The 14,168-nt window shown below is 43.5% G+C and overlaps 1 protein-coding gene across 1 annotated transcript in view; it reads left to right on the top strand.

Annotated features, from left to right (window-relative positions):
• The first annotated feature begins 2,114 nt into the window (after positions 1-2,114).
• The window catches only part of gfral (GDNF family receptor alpha like), a 72,618-nt gene continuing 60,564 nt past the window's right edge, over positions 2,115-14,168 (top strand). Inside the window, exons 1-5 of the mRNA XM_068028444.1 lie at positions 2,115-2,214; positions 3,195-3,332; positions 12,443-12,595; positions 13,190-13,600; positions 13,727-13,792. Coding sequence (XP_067884545.1) covers positions 2,115-2,214; positions 3,195-3,332; positions 12,443-12,595; positions 13,190-13,600; positions 13,727-13,792 — 868 coding nt within the window. The remainder of the gene's footprint in view (positions 2,215-3,194; positions 3,333-12,442; positions 12,596-13,189; positions 13,601-13,726; positions 13,793-14,168) is intronic.

The raw sequence follows: 14,168 nt of genomic DNA, 5'->3' as shown, positions 1-14,168 counted from the left end.
TAGTGATTGGGGTGGGAGTGTTGGTGAGAGTAGGGGTTGGGGTGGGGGGTGTTGGTGAGGGTAGTGATTGGGGTGGGGGTTGTTGGTGAGGGTAGTGATTGGGGTGGGAGTGTTGGTGAGAGTAGGGATTTGGGTGGGGGTGTTATTGAGAGTAGAGATTTGGGTGGGGGTTTTGATGAGTTTAGGGATTTGGATGGGGGAGGGTGGCAGTATTCTGTTCATTTAAAAAGTATTTTGTCCCTCCTGTGATGTCCTCCTCCTGATCAGCTTCTCCTTGCCCTGAGTGAACATAAGTCATGAGACATTTTTCGAATTACCTTGATACAATTTACAATGTTCTCTTCATTAGTCATTTGTTTCCACAATTAATGATTGATGCAATATATTTAAATATTAAATATTAATCCACTGTTGAAGGTGTAATAGAAAGTATTGAAATGAAGGACAAAACACCAGGTGAGGACTGAGGGATAGGGAAAGGGAGATTTTCTTTAGTTGCTATGAATAGCAACATAGCAAATCGAAAGACAAAGAATGCATTTATGTTTTTGTTACCAAAGGAAATCTTCCTGGCTGGAAGTTTATTTGATACAGGAACTTGGTACTGTAAGAAACATACACTCAAATATATATTTATATTGTCATGCTCGGCCCCCACCTATCAAGAATGAGGCACATTAATTTTGTCATGAATATTGATTTGAAACTATTACTGGAATGAAGAAAGGACTTGTTAAACAGATCAGCCATGGCTGGAAAAGACATTTGCATATTAACAGACCGTGTTTGGAAGATCAAAGTAGCCATTCCCTGACATTCAACCCACAATGGACTTTTGATCACCAGATGTCGAAGGCAGGGGAGCTTGCATTCCAGGTTGATTGCTACGATGGCCGAATACACAAATGGACATGGTCAAACCAGCTAGTCACATGACTAACCTGCTGGGCAACTTGAGGTTCTTGAATTTGTACAAACAGTTTGGCAGAAAATCAGAATGTTCCTGGACTGAGATGATCTCTCCTGGCTGGCTCGCCATAGCCTCTCCTGTCTGCCTGCTCCCATCTCTTTCTCACAAGCCTCTGAATCCACTGAAGACACATGAACCCAAGAGAGAAAAGTCTCCTACAGTGAATGAGGTTTAAGAAGAGCACTGGGCCCCAATGAAAAGCAAGATCTACCTACAATCAAGGAGTCTACAGTGAGCTCGAAGAACTCGAAAAACTCTTCAGATATTGCCTCAAACTTTTCCACTTTATTTTTCATCTGCTCTTTTCTGTCTCTATCTGCATTTGTGTGTTGCATATGCATGCTAGCATGGGGTGCGGCATATATCGGTAGGCGTTAACCGAATTAGAGTTGAAGTTCAAGTTTAATAAATTTCAACTTTTCTTCTTTCAACCTAAGAAAGCCTGTTTGTTCTGGTTTCTTTGCTTTATAATTGGAAAGCGGTGAACAAGAATTCACCAAGGGGGAGTTAAAAACACGGCGTGTTTAAAATTAAACCTTGTTATGGTAAGACCAGGAGAGGGCTGAAAGGGAACCCGAGACCTCTTTCTCGCCTGTTCGTAACAATATATATTATATATATGAGAGATATCACGTACAGATGATAAACTGCTTAGGCGACCTGCTGCTTTCTTGTTCTTTCCTTTATTGTCCATGTCACTATTATTTGGAAATGTGTCTAATTGAAAGTTAATGTTCTGCTGAAAAGTCTCCAGTGGAGTTATTTCTTCTTTCTTCTCATCCATCTCATAATTCCCTTTACAAGGTTTCACCGTGTTTCCACTACTAATTTGCATATGTTAGCTTGTTTCCATTTGCTCAGCTATCACTCTGAGACTGAGCCCATCATGGAGTAACATGCCACGATCAGAATCTCGAAATATCTAACAGCAGAATATGATGGACCAAGATACAGGCGCAACACTGCACTTTATGTACATTTACAAAGGCAACGTCTGCCCACTCATGTGACCTAAAAGATACTACTGTACAATTCATAGATAAACAAGGCAGGGGTCCTGGCCATTATTCATTTGTCAATCAATATCACTTAAAAATTATGTAATCATCCATTTCTCTCTCTCAGCTGTTTGTGGGATCTTTCTATGTACAAGTTGGCTACTGCCTTTCCATATATTACAACAGTGATTTTACTCCGAAAGTACGTCATTGCCTATGAAGTGCTTTGCAACATCCTAACAACATGTAAAGCCTGACATAAAACACAAATCCTTTCTTTCTTTATTCTTGCTTTTGCCTATATTTTGCCCTCTCTGTCCCAAATTCCCCTTCCCCTGTTTGTTCAATACTTTTACCAAGATAACATCAGCCAGGTGAACATGTGAATGGATTTTAGTCTCTCTTATAGCTGGACTCGTCAATACTACTTCACCCATGGCAGGTTACACTTATGAGGTAAGATGCGATGACATACGCTACCTAGGAACTGGACTTCATGAGTAGAACATATATAAATCAGTGGACTGGACATGCGATTTCACTAAAATTGAGTGACGTCACAAGAGAAAATGGGACGGTGAAGCCTAGCGGCATCTATCTGCCCTGGCTTAGATTTATCCATCTCCACTCCTACCAGGAGCACTGCTGGTTGCCTCTTCCCTGCTCATATCAGATAAATGCTGGTGTGGTTGGAGTGGGGCAGGGGCAGGGTTGGGTGGGGCTTGGGTTTCCATTTGATTGCCAGGCCTTTTGCTCTTGTTACCACTACTGTCTGGGACTATTGGTCGAAAGTGGCAGTAGGCTTGGTGTAGCAGTGGTAAAGAACCCAAAATCTTCCATTGGATGGAGAGAGCTCTTAGTAGAGGCTGCCCACTTCCCATTTAAATCTGAAAACCTGTTTTTGTCTCGCCTGAGCCCGACAAAATCTGCAGCTGAAACTCTTTGTCAGGGCTCTTTAACTGTTGTCCACCACTTTGGCGCTGCAGTGATGTGCCTTCTGGACTCCGTCCTGGCAGCAGAAATCCCACAGGAAGCCCAGCTTTGCATGAAGGGAAAAATCCAGCCTAATATCCCATAATGCAACAGTGATCCTTACAGCCCCAGTCAATGTAAGTATCCTCACCAGTAGGCCAATTATTACTTGCAGAAATATTTGCATTAACATAATTGGAAACAGTTCAAACTTGATGTTGGTAATAATACTTTCTCAATATTCTTTTTTGCAGCAATTTTAATATCTCAAATCACCATTAGTACAGGTAACAAGACCACTGATTGTCTCCAGGTAAAGGCATGGTGCATCTCTGACACAAATGGCTGTAAAGATGTATGGGACTTAATTGAAGAAGTGTGTAACATGAGAGGTAATTGTTAAATGAAAGCGAGATTGTAAACATGTTTGTTCTGAATGCTGATGCTCCAATTTAATAAAGGGGCTCATCTTTAATCCTGGGGTTATATTACAAAAACCTGCAATTTAAAATACCAACGCTGATCTTATTTTCAAATGAACAAATTTATCAACTGCATTAGACTTTGGAAGTTCCTGAATTGAAATTCAATGCCTAGGATTAAATAATTGTCACATGAATCACAGGAATTAGAACCAGAGGATTATATAATGTTGATATGTGTAATGTCGATGGGTGCAATATCAGTGAGTGAAATGTCGATGGATGCAATGCCAGTGGGTGTAATGTCGATGGTTGTAATGTCGGTGGGTTTATTGTGGGTGGTTTTAATGTCGGTGGGTGTAATGTCATTGGATGCAATGTCAGTAGGTGTAATGTCGATGGGTGTAATGTCGGTGGGTTTATTGTGGGTGGTTTTAATGTCAGTGGGTGTAATGTCATTGGATGCAATGTCAGTAGGTGTAATGTCGATGGGTGTAATGTCAGTGGATGCAATGTTGATGGGTGCAATGTCGGTGGGCATAATGCCAGAGGGTGCCATGCCGGTGGGTGCAACGTCGGTGGGTGCAATTCCGGTAGGTGTAATGTCGGTGGGTGCAATGTCAATGTGTGTAATGTCATTTGGTGCAATGTCGGTGGGCATAATGCCAGTGGGTGCAATGTCAGAAGGTGTAATGTTGGTGGGTGTAATGTCGATGGGCGCAATGTTGATGGGTGAACTATTGGTGTGTATAATGTTGGCGGGTGAAATGTCAGTTTGTGTTATGTCGATGGGTGCAATGTCAGGGCTGTATTGTTGGTTTGTGTACTATCGATGGATGCAAAGTCGGTGGGTGCAATGCCGGTGGGTGGACTGTCGGTGTGTGTAATGTGAGTTTGTGTTATGTTGATGGCTGCAATGTCGGTGGATGCAATGACGGTGGATGCAATGTCGGTGGATGCAATGTCGGTGGGTCGAATGTCGGTGGGTCTAATGTCGGTGGGTGCAATCTCAGTGGATGCAATGACAGTGGGTGCAATCTTGATGAGTATGTCGGTGGGTGCAATGCCAGTGGGTGAACAATCGGTGTGTGCACTGTCAGGTTATGTAATGTCGATGGGTGCAATGTCAGTAAATGCAATATCAGTCGGTGTAATGTCAGTGGGTGCAATGTTGGTGGGTGTAACATTGATGGGTGTAATGTCAGTGGGTGCAATGTTGGTGGGTGTAACATCGATGGGTGTAATGTCTGTGGGTTTATTGTGGGTGGTTTTAACATTGGTGGATCTAATGTCATTTGGTGTAATGTTGGTGGGTGTATTGTCGATTAGCTGTAATGTCGGTGGGTGTAATGTCGGTGGGTGCAATGTCGATGTGCGTAATGTCGATGGGTGCAATGTCAGTGAGTGAAATATAGATGGGTACAATGTCAGTGGGTGTAATGTCGGTGGATTTATTGTGGGTAGTTTTAATGTCGGTGGGTCTAATGCCAAGGGTGTAATGTCAGTGCATGCAATGTTGATGGGTGCAATGTCGGTTGGTGCAATGTTGGTAGGTTTAATGTCGGTGGGTGCAATGTCAATGTGTGTAACATCAATGGGTGCAATGTCGGTGGGCATCATGCCAGTGAGTGCCATGTCAGTGGGTACAATGTCGGTGGGTGCAATGTCGGTGGGCGTAATGTCGGTAGGTGCATTGTCAATGTGTGTAACGTCAATGGGTGCAATTTCAGTAGGTGTAATATCGATGTGTTCAATGTCGATGGGTGAACTATCGGTGTGTGTAATGTCGGCGCGTGAAATGTCGGTTTGTGTTAGGTCAATGGTTGCAATGTCTTTGGGTGCAATGCTGGTGGGTGTAATATCAGTGGATGCAATGTCGAGGGGTGCAATGCCAGTGGATATAATGTCGGTGGGTGTAATGTCGATGGGTATAATGTCAACAGATGCAAAGTCATTGGATATAAAGTCAGTGGGTGCAATGTCGATGGGTGAAATGTCGATGGGTGTAACGTCGATGGGTGCAATGTCGATGGGTGCAACGTCGATGGGTGCAATGTCAGTGGGTGTAATGTCGATGGGTGTAATGTCAGTGAGAGAAATGTCGATGGTTGCAATGCCGGTAGGTACAATGTCGTTGGGTTCAATGTTGAAGGGTGTAATGTCGATGGGTGTTATGTCAATGGGTGCAATGTCAGTGGGTGTAATGTCGATGGTTGTAATTTTGGTTGGTTTACTGTTGGTGGTTTTATTGTCGGTGGTTGCAATGTCATTGAGTGTAATGTCGGTGGGTGTAATGTCGGTGGGTATAATGTCAATAGGTGTAATGTCAGTTGATGCAATGTTGATGGGTGCAATGTCAGTGGGTGTAATGCCAGTGGGTGCCCTGTCAGTAGGTGTATCGTCGTTGGGTGCAATGTCGGTTGGTGCAATGTCAATGTGTGTAACATCAATGGGTGCAATGTCGGTGGGTGAAATGTCAGTGTGTGTAATGTCGATGTGTGAAATGTCGGTGGGTGTAATGTCAGTGAGTGAAATGTCAATGGGTGCAATGTCAGTGGGTGTAATGTCGATGGTTGTAATTTTGGTTGGTTTATTGTTGGTGGTTTTAATGGCGGTGGTTGCAATGTCATTGGATGTAATGTCAGTGGGTGTAATGTCAGTGGGTATAATGTCAATAGGTGTAATGTCAGTTGGTGCAATGTCAGTGGGTGTAATGCCAGTGGGTGCCCTGTCGGTAGGTGTATCGTCGTTGGGTGCAATGTCGGTTGGTGCAATGTCAATGTGTGTAACATCAATGGGTGCAATGTCGATGGGTGAAATGTCAGTGTGCGTAATGTCGATGTGTGAAATGTCGGTGGTTGCAATGTCGGCGGGTGTAATGCCAGTGGATGCAATGTCGGCGGGTGTAATGCCAGTGGATGCAATGTCGGCGGGTGTAATGCCAGTGGATGCAGTGTCGGTGGGTGTAATGCCAGTGGATGCAGTGTCGGTGGGTGTAATGTCGGTAGGTGCAATATCAATGTGTAATGTTGATGGGTGCAAATTCAGTGGGTGTAATGTCGATGGGTGAACTATTGGTGTGTGTAATGTCGGCGGGTGCAATGTCAGTTTGTGTGATGTTGATGGCTGCAATATCGGTGGGTGCAATGTCAATGTGTGTAACATCAATGGGTGCAATGTCGGTGGGTGAAATGTCAGTGTATGTAATGTCGATGGGTGCAATTTTGGTGGGTGATATGTCGATGGGTGTAATGTCGATTGGTGTTATGTCGATGGGTACAGTCTCAGCTCATCTGCTGCTGAAACCCTCATTCATGCCTTTGTTACTTCGAGACCTGACTTTTCCAATGCACTTCTGGCTGGTCTCCCACGTTCTATTCTCCGTAAAGTTGAGGTCATCCAAAACTCTGCTGCCCTTGTCTTAACTTGTACCAAGACCCATTCTCCTATCACCCCTATCCTCGCTGACCTATATTGGCTCCCAGTGAAGCAAAGTCTTGATTTTGCAATTCTCATCCTTGTTTTTGAATCCTTCTATGATCTGTCCCCTCCCTATCTCTGTAATCTTCTCCAGCCTCACAAACCTCCAAGATATCTGCACTCATCTAATTCTTGCCCTTTGAGCATCCCTCATTTTAATTGGTCCTCAATTGGTGGCCGCTCCTTCGGTTGCCTGGGCCCGAGCTCTGGAATACCCTCCCTACTACTCTTTCCCTCACTTTGCTCCTTTAAGACACTCCTTAAAACCTACCTGTTTGACCAACATGGTCATCAACTTTGGTCATCTGACCTAATATCTCCATTTGTGGTATGGTGTCATACTTTGTTTTATAATGCTCCTGTGAATTGCCTTGGGATGTTTTATTAAAGGCACTACATGAAAATTTTTTATTGTTGTCAGTGGGTGCAATGCCATTGGGTTTAATGTCAGTTGGTGTCACATCGGTGCCATGTCGATGGGTGCCATGTTGGTGGGTGCAAATTCGGTGGGTATCATGTTGATGGGTGTAATGTTGATGGGTTTCATGTCGATGGTTGTAATTTAAGCGGGTGTCGTGCCAGTGGGTGCCATGCTGGTGAATGTCATGTTGATGTGTGCAATTTTGGTGGGTGCAATGTCGGTGAGTGTATGTGGTGGTTGATTGTTCACGATTGTACTGTTAGTTTTCCAAATGTTAATCATGTATTTTGCACAGTCACGATAGTTGCATCGGTTAATTTTAATGGGTACAATGTCAGCGAGTGCAACTTCAGTGAGTGTACATTAGTGGATGTAATGTTGGTGGTTGAATTTTCAAGATTGTAATTTTAGTTTGCCTAATGCTACTCATATATTTCACACAGTCATGATATTTGAATCGGTTAATGTTTTCCAGAAGTAGATGTTTCCTTTAATCATGATGAGTTTGCAAAAAGGTAACCAGGCCAAAACCCTCGAAGTAGAATGTTAGTTGGCTAATGCACTCACTCTCCTTCCTTTTGTGTATCTGATTGACTAGTTTCTCGTCTCACTATGATTATCCTGCAATGCAAACTGTTATTAGCAATTCTGAAATGTTTACATTATGGATAGTTGATGAATGTGTTTTGTATTTCCCTACTGTATATTGTGATTAGGAACTACTGACTGGGACAAATATCCAAACCAATTGTCTGCAATTTAGTGTTCTAGGACTGTCTGTTACCAAGTGGAATGAGTGGCTTCTGTTTCCAGGGGTTATCCTCGACAGAACATCATGGTATAACAAGAGGAGGAAGGATCTGAAATAATTCACATTGTTGTGTCTTTTATTGACTGATCATAGAGCAATTCAAATTCCTGGACGCTGGGGGCTGCATTTTAATGCACGTACACGCTGCGAGTGTGGAACTATGGGCAGCATGTGTGACAGTGGCCTTTAAACGCAGCCACTTCATTAACATCTGATTTCCAGGCTTCCTGTCCAATCAGTGTCAACGGGCGTGATGATGACCCACATGACCTGACTCAAAGCCATTATTTAAAGGGACGTTCCAAATTTTCAAGTTGCATTAGTGATCATGGACAGAGAAATAAGTGTTGCAATGGAGTTGAGATGGGTAAAGGCTGTGCCCTGCTTCACTGACGCCTCCTCAGATGTGCTGCTGTGGGTTGTGTGGTACCAGAGGGAGATACTGTTCCTTAGCAACAAGAGGAAGAAACCTGCTGATGACAAAAAGAAGGTGTAGTTGGAGATTGCTGAAGAGATCAGCAGCGGGAGCATGGTGCCTGGATCCAATGCAGGAAATGCTTCAATGACCTTAATTTGCAGGGCAGGAAAAGTGAGAGGGATACATTGCCCTACAACATGATGTGTCTATCACCCTTCTCAAGCCTACTCCTGCACATCACTCCTCACACCAACTTAACTTGCTGGTGTATCCATCCCTCTTTGTCCATGTACTTCCTCATATCCCCAACTGTCCATCCACCAGTGACACTCGCTGTCATCCTTATGCAATGTTATGCCTCTCCCTCATAGTCACCCTCAATCATTACTCTCTATCCATCCGTTCAACACATGCCATTGCTCTCACTCATAGGTTTCTTTCTTTCCCTCCGTGCAGAAGAGAGCACAGAACAGCAATGATAGGGAGAGAATTGGATGTGTTCCTCCACAGATCTCACAATTAACAGCTGCAGAAATAGTGGTGCCGGAGATCAGTGGAGTCTCAGATGTCAACAGCAAGTGCAATATTATCATGTGCATCATGATAACTTTATACATCCTCACCTTAACAGTACAGGTTCATGCCTTTTATCTCCCACGTGGCCTTCATGCATTGATAAGGAGCTGGTGGAGGCTTCTCATGTCAACGATGACTCTTCTGACGAGCTCAGTCCCTCTGACGGAGCAATGTCACAGGACCATGCACCAGCTCAGATACTCACACTTTGGTTGAAGCAATTAGACAGAGAGTTGGATTTTCACCTGGTGACTCGCACTTCACAAGTGAGGAAGAGCAGGTGGTGGATATAGGGACATCAGTGGAAAGTCCGTGTCAGAGGGTGCAGGACACTCCAAGCTGGACACAGCTGCTGTACCTCCAGGGTAGTCAATGCAGAGGATACATAACTGAGCAGCAGCAGCGGGTGTGTCATGTACTGGCAGGAGTTCCAAGCTCACTGTGCACTCTTGCAGAGAGATTGGAGGAGTCCATCTCAAGCATGAGTGGGATACTGTCACATTGTGATAATGTCTTCTTGAATCGATAGAGTGGCTGCATGCATTGATCATCAATCGTGGCAATCGAATGAGTGCAGTAGGCTTTCAACAATGGATTGCATACTATGGCTGAATTTAGTGTGCCATTCCCGTTTGACACATGGGTGACCATTCCACTGGGATCGAGTGCCGTGCAGTCATTTTACATACTAGAGGCATGGGGCACCTCCAATCATGCAGCGAGGGTGAGAGGTAAGATGACGAATGTGGCATCAGATAATTCTGGAGCAGGTGCTGGTGCTATATTTATCCCTGCCAGCCCTGCATTCACTCCTACCTGTTTTGAAAGAGTACCCTCTGCTGCCCCAGCACCTCTTCTGCTGCTTCAACTGCCCCAGGACCCATTCTGCTGCCTCTGCTGCCTGATAGGCAAGGAGCTGAACCCAAACCTGCAGTGACCATTAAAACTACCAGCTGTGCAATTTGAATTACACTCCCGTCGCGTTGAGGCGACAGGTGCTTTCCCGTGGCTGACTAAATCCAGAACTGACGTCATGACATTGAATTTCTGGGTGGACTCGCGTCCGACACTTTTCTCCAGCTCCCCCACCCCCACCCCAATTCCCATTACAAATTCAGCCCTATGAAGGCCACCTTAAATACCCTAGCCTTGGCATTTCATGGCCCACTGAACTGCAGCAAAGTCTTCTCCAGCACAGTGCTAGCAGGGAATGCAGCTGGTCTATGAGGGATGATGGCAGCAGGGGACATGGAAGTGGGGACTCCACTTCTCACCTGTTGCTCTCCCCCCTGACCCCACCCCAGTCAGTGTTCGACATGCTGCATCGTGTCCTGAGGGCTGAGTCAGTTCCTGCACAAGGGTAGCTGGAGCAGTCTTTGGCAGGGTCCTCATAGACTCCAAAACCCAGAGGATGTCAACCAAGAACCCCTCAACAGTCAGAGCAGGGATGTGAGCAGTTTGTCTCTACCTTTGCTGAACCACAGGGGTTGCACTACATAGAAGTAATAGGAAGAGTATGAATTTGTAGTTGCACAAAAGTATGCACATGGGTGTGTTAGATATTGTTACATTGTTAAGTTTCTGTTCTGTACTTGAAGCTAATAAATATTAGAGTTATAGAGTTATATTATTCTTTGCACCACTTCCCTGTCTTCCCCATTCTTGCTTACTGTCTGACAAGTGGCTTTTTCATTTTTTTTTGATGAATGGGAAGACATGAGTTGATGGGGACCAATGAGTGATGTGAAAGGGATGCTTGGTTGTTTGCAGGACTGCTTTATGTCAGTGGCATTCTGTGTCGGGGACACAAGTGGCTGTTACATGTGATTGTTAAATGAGTGCACTGGTGGAACCCATGTGCACTTCACAATAATGAGAGCATCCTGGGTAGCAATGTGTGCAGCTGGTGGTACATTGTTCACATCACCTTGCAACTCCTTGTCTTCCTCTTCTGCCTCCTCCTCGAATCCTCTATGCTCTGTACCTTGATGCTCCTGCAGCTACACTAATGTATGGAGCAGTATGCCGTGGACTGATGACTAAAATTGGAAGGAAAGGAAACTGCAATTGCTTGCACCTTTTAATGGCTGTCACAGAGTGGCATCAATCAATGCCTTTATGGCTGATGGGCAGCCATAAAGGCAGGGCTAAAGTGTGGCGAATCGAAGAGACTTAACAGTTGGCAGGAAAAAAGACAGAAGCGCAAGGGGAGAGCCAACTGTGTAACAGCCCCGACAACCAATTTTATCTGCAGCACCTGTGGAAGAGTCTGTCACTCTAGTATTGGCCTTTATAGCCACTCCAGGCGCTGCTCCACAAACCACTGACCACCTCCAGGCGCTTACCCATTGTCTCCCGAGACAAGAAGGCCAAAGAAGAAGACAGAGTGGCATCAATAAATGCCTCAGAGAGAATAATCTCTGCTTTCATTTCCAGAAAATGATCACAGTCCAAATAGATGACCTGAAGACGAAATAAAATAATTCACTACAATTAGAGGGACAACCTAATACTAAACAATGAGCAAAATAAAGAAAATGAGCAGTTGACCATAAAAAAAGTTTTAAAAGTCTGTAACTTACTGCATTTTCTATCTACTCAACACAGACCTCAGCCAAAGCATCACATGTGCACTCGCCAAGCTGCACAGTGAATGGGACCTGTACACCGAGCGAGTCCACAGAGCAAGTGCACTCCCAAGCATAGAGCCAAATAGAGCAACCTGATACTACATTATTGGGAAGAACCTTGGGAATCTTTTCAGCTAGGAAACATCGTGGAATGTAGGAGACTTAAAGAGGAATAAAATAACCAAAAATATGGAGGAAAGGAATTGTTCAATCCATCAGCTGAAAGCAACATAGTCTCTGACTGTGAAGTGGCACGCAATCAAATCAAGCAAACCTGAATTATTACAAAGCTCACACCAGCACTGGACTCAGCTGAAATTTTGCTATAGTAGGCAGAGGACCTCAGATACTGTTAAAGTGGATTGCCGATGAGAAGAACTAAATTTGCTGTCCCTCTGAGTTTGTTAGCATGAGATTTGTCTGAAGTTAAGTCAGTGGCAGGGTGGGTAAATGCATCACATTTTATTCTGTTTGTTCTTGATTCATAGACGGAAAAATAAGGAAGCAATAAAATAAGAAAGTCATAGAACTTTTTCCACAAAGAGAGATTTCATATGGAAAGACTCTTCTGAAGGCAACTTCACAGGAACAGTAAAAATTGAAAACATGGGACAGCCTAAGTCGTTTCCAATCGTTGTAATTTGAACCAGGGTTTCTTGGATAATTCTGACTGTACTAAATCATCCATATTCTGGCAAATCTAACAAATACATTCAAATGTAATACCCTTTTAATTCATTGCAGGTGAAGCTTGCACAGTAAAGGATCTCAGTAGCTGTAACATAACCATCCAGTACTTAACTGACAGTTACCCAGCATTTAGGGAGTGCAACTGTCCTGAAGATAAATCATGCGACTTTCTCAGACAACTTGGAACACATTGCACCAGCCAAGGAGGTAATGCAACACCCAGAAGTGTATAATGAGGTGGGATCAATGAATTTGCAAACAGTCTGATGTTCTATCATTTTTAATAACCGTCAATTAACAGCTGTTTAAAAATTACAGAGGGACTTCATACAATTTATACAGGAAAGTACCAATCAGAAAATATACCCCACTATTTAAAACTGTGCAAATTAGGAGTAAATAGGGAATTCGGTTGGGACTATTTCACAGAGTAATGAATAAGCGTATGGAACAAATTATCAGCAAAGGTCATTGTAATGAGTTAAAGAGACAAGTGCATATGCTTTGGAGAAAGTATATGGCGAGAAGGCAAAAAGGCTGGGTTGAGATTAACTAAAAACAGACTGTCATATCAGGCCAAATGTCCTTTTCCTTTTTCTCAAATTTCCCAGGTTCCTACAAAATTGTGACTAAGAGTTTGGCTTTTAGAGGGAAAAATCAAATGAAATTAAAACTTTTCCATCAATATTGTTATGGTCTTAAACAGGTGCAGTGAAGTTACTGTTGAAATGTGTCAATGTATTTTAGATAACTTTCAAAATGATGTTTAACATTTGGGCATTTACTCTCCTTTTCGTGCAGAGCTCTCCAGAACAGCTCCTGTTAATCCAGAAATACAGCCTGATTGGAGTCAACATTTAAGACTGATGAATATAAATAACCACATGAAGAAGGACAATGATTGCTCAGTAGTTAGGTATCACTGCCTAAAATCCACAAATTGCAGTTCACTGTATACAAAGTTTAAGAAGATGTGCAAGAACAAGAAAGATAACTGCAACATCCCATCAGTAGGACAACAGTGCCTAACTGCATGGCAAGCACTGCAGCACACAAAGCTCGTCAACTGCAGCTGCCCAAGACAGGGAAGACTAAAATGCCAGAGAATATGGACCAGCCTTTTCAACAATACTTGCGTACAAATTGCACATAAAAATCTAAATACAAGCAGTGACGAAGGAAGGACAGAGAATTGTCCTGTTGAGGGCAGCAGTATGTTGTCATCAGTGCCTTCTAACACTTTGAACATAGATTATTTTATGTTTTGAATCTGTTATTAATTTCTGAGCCAAGTTTATGCACATAGTCTTTTCACTGTTGTTTCTATTGCAGGTACAGCTGACTTCATGGAGAGCGAAAAATCAACAAAAGAGTCCACTGTTCTTGCCAAATATGACAATGAAAGTAAGAGACAAAAGAGCCTTGCTCATCAGAAGCATATATTAGGAAACTAGCCATAAAATATGCAATTTTACACATCCTTATAATGAATAAAGGAAAATCCCACTAGCTACTCCCAGTTTTCCTTTGCTTGGGTGTGACGTAAGCCAGAATTGCCAGTAGTTTATGTCTCTGCCTAACGTAGCCATTTTTTCCTGACAGATACTAAGCAGCTGAATTTAAGGGGCCAGTTAGTCCACAGTTACTCAGTTCACAGCTGGTAGTCCAGAGTTATATCATTGGCTCCCTTGTCACTCTTTGACCAGGGATCACAGCACTTCATATCGCCTTCTGCTCACCAGCTTCCAATTGTCAGAGGGAAATTCTAATGTTAAGAGGA

This window comes from Heterodontus francisci, chromosome 3 (assembly GCF_036365525.1).
Source record: "Heterodontus francisci isolate sHetFra1 chromosome 3, sHetFra1.hap1, whole genome shotgun sequence".
Lineage (NCBI taxonomy): Eukaryota > Metazoa > Chordata > Chondrichthyes > Heterodontiformes > Heterodontidae > Heterodontus > Heterodontus francisci.
Note: the sequence above shows the minus strand (reverse complement) of the source record. Positions and strands in the feature narration are given on the sequence as shown.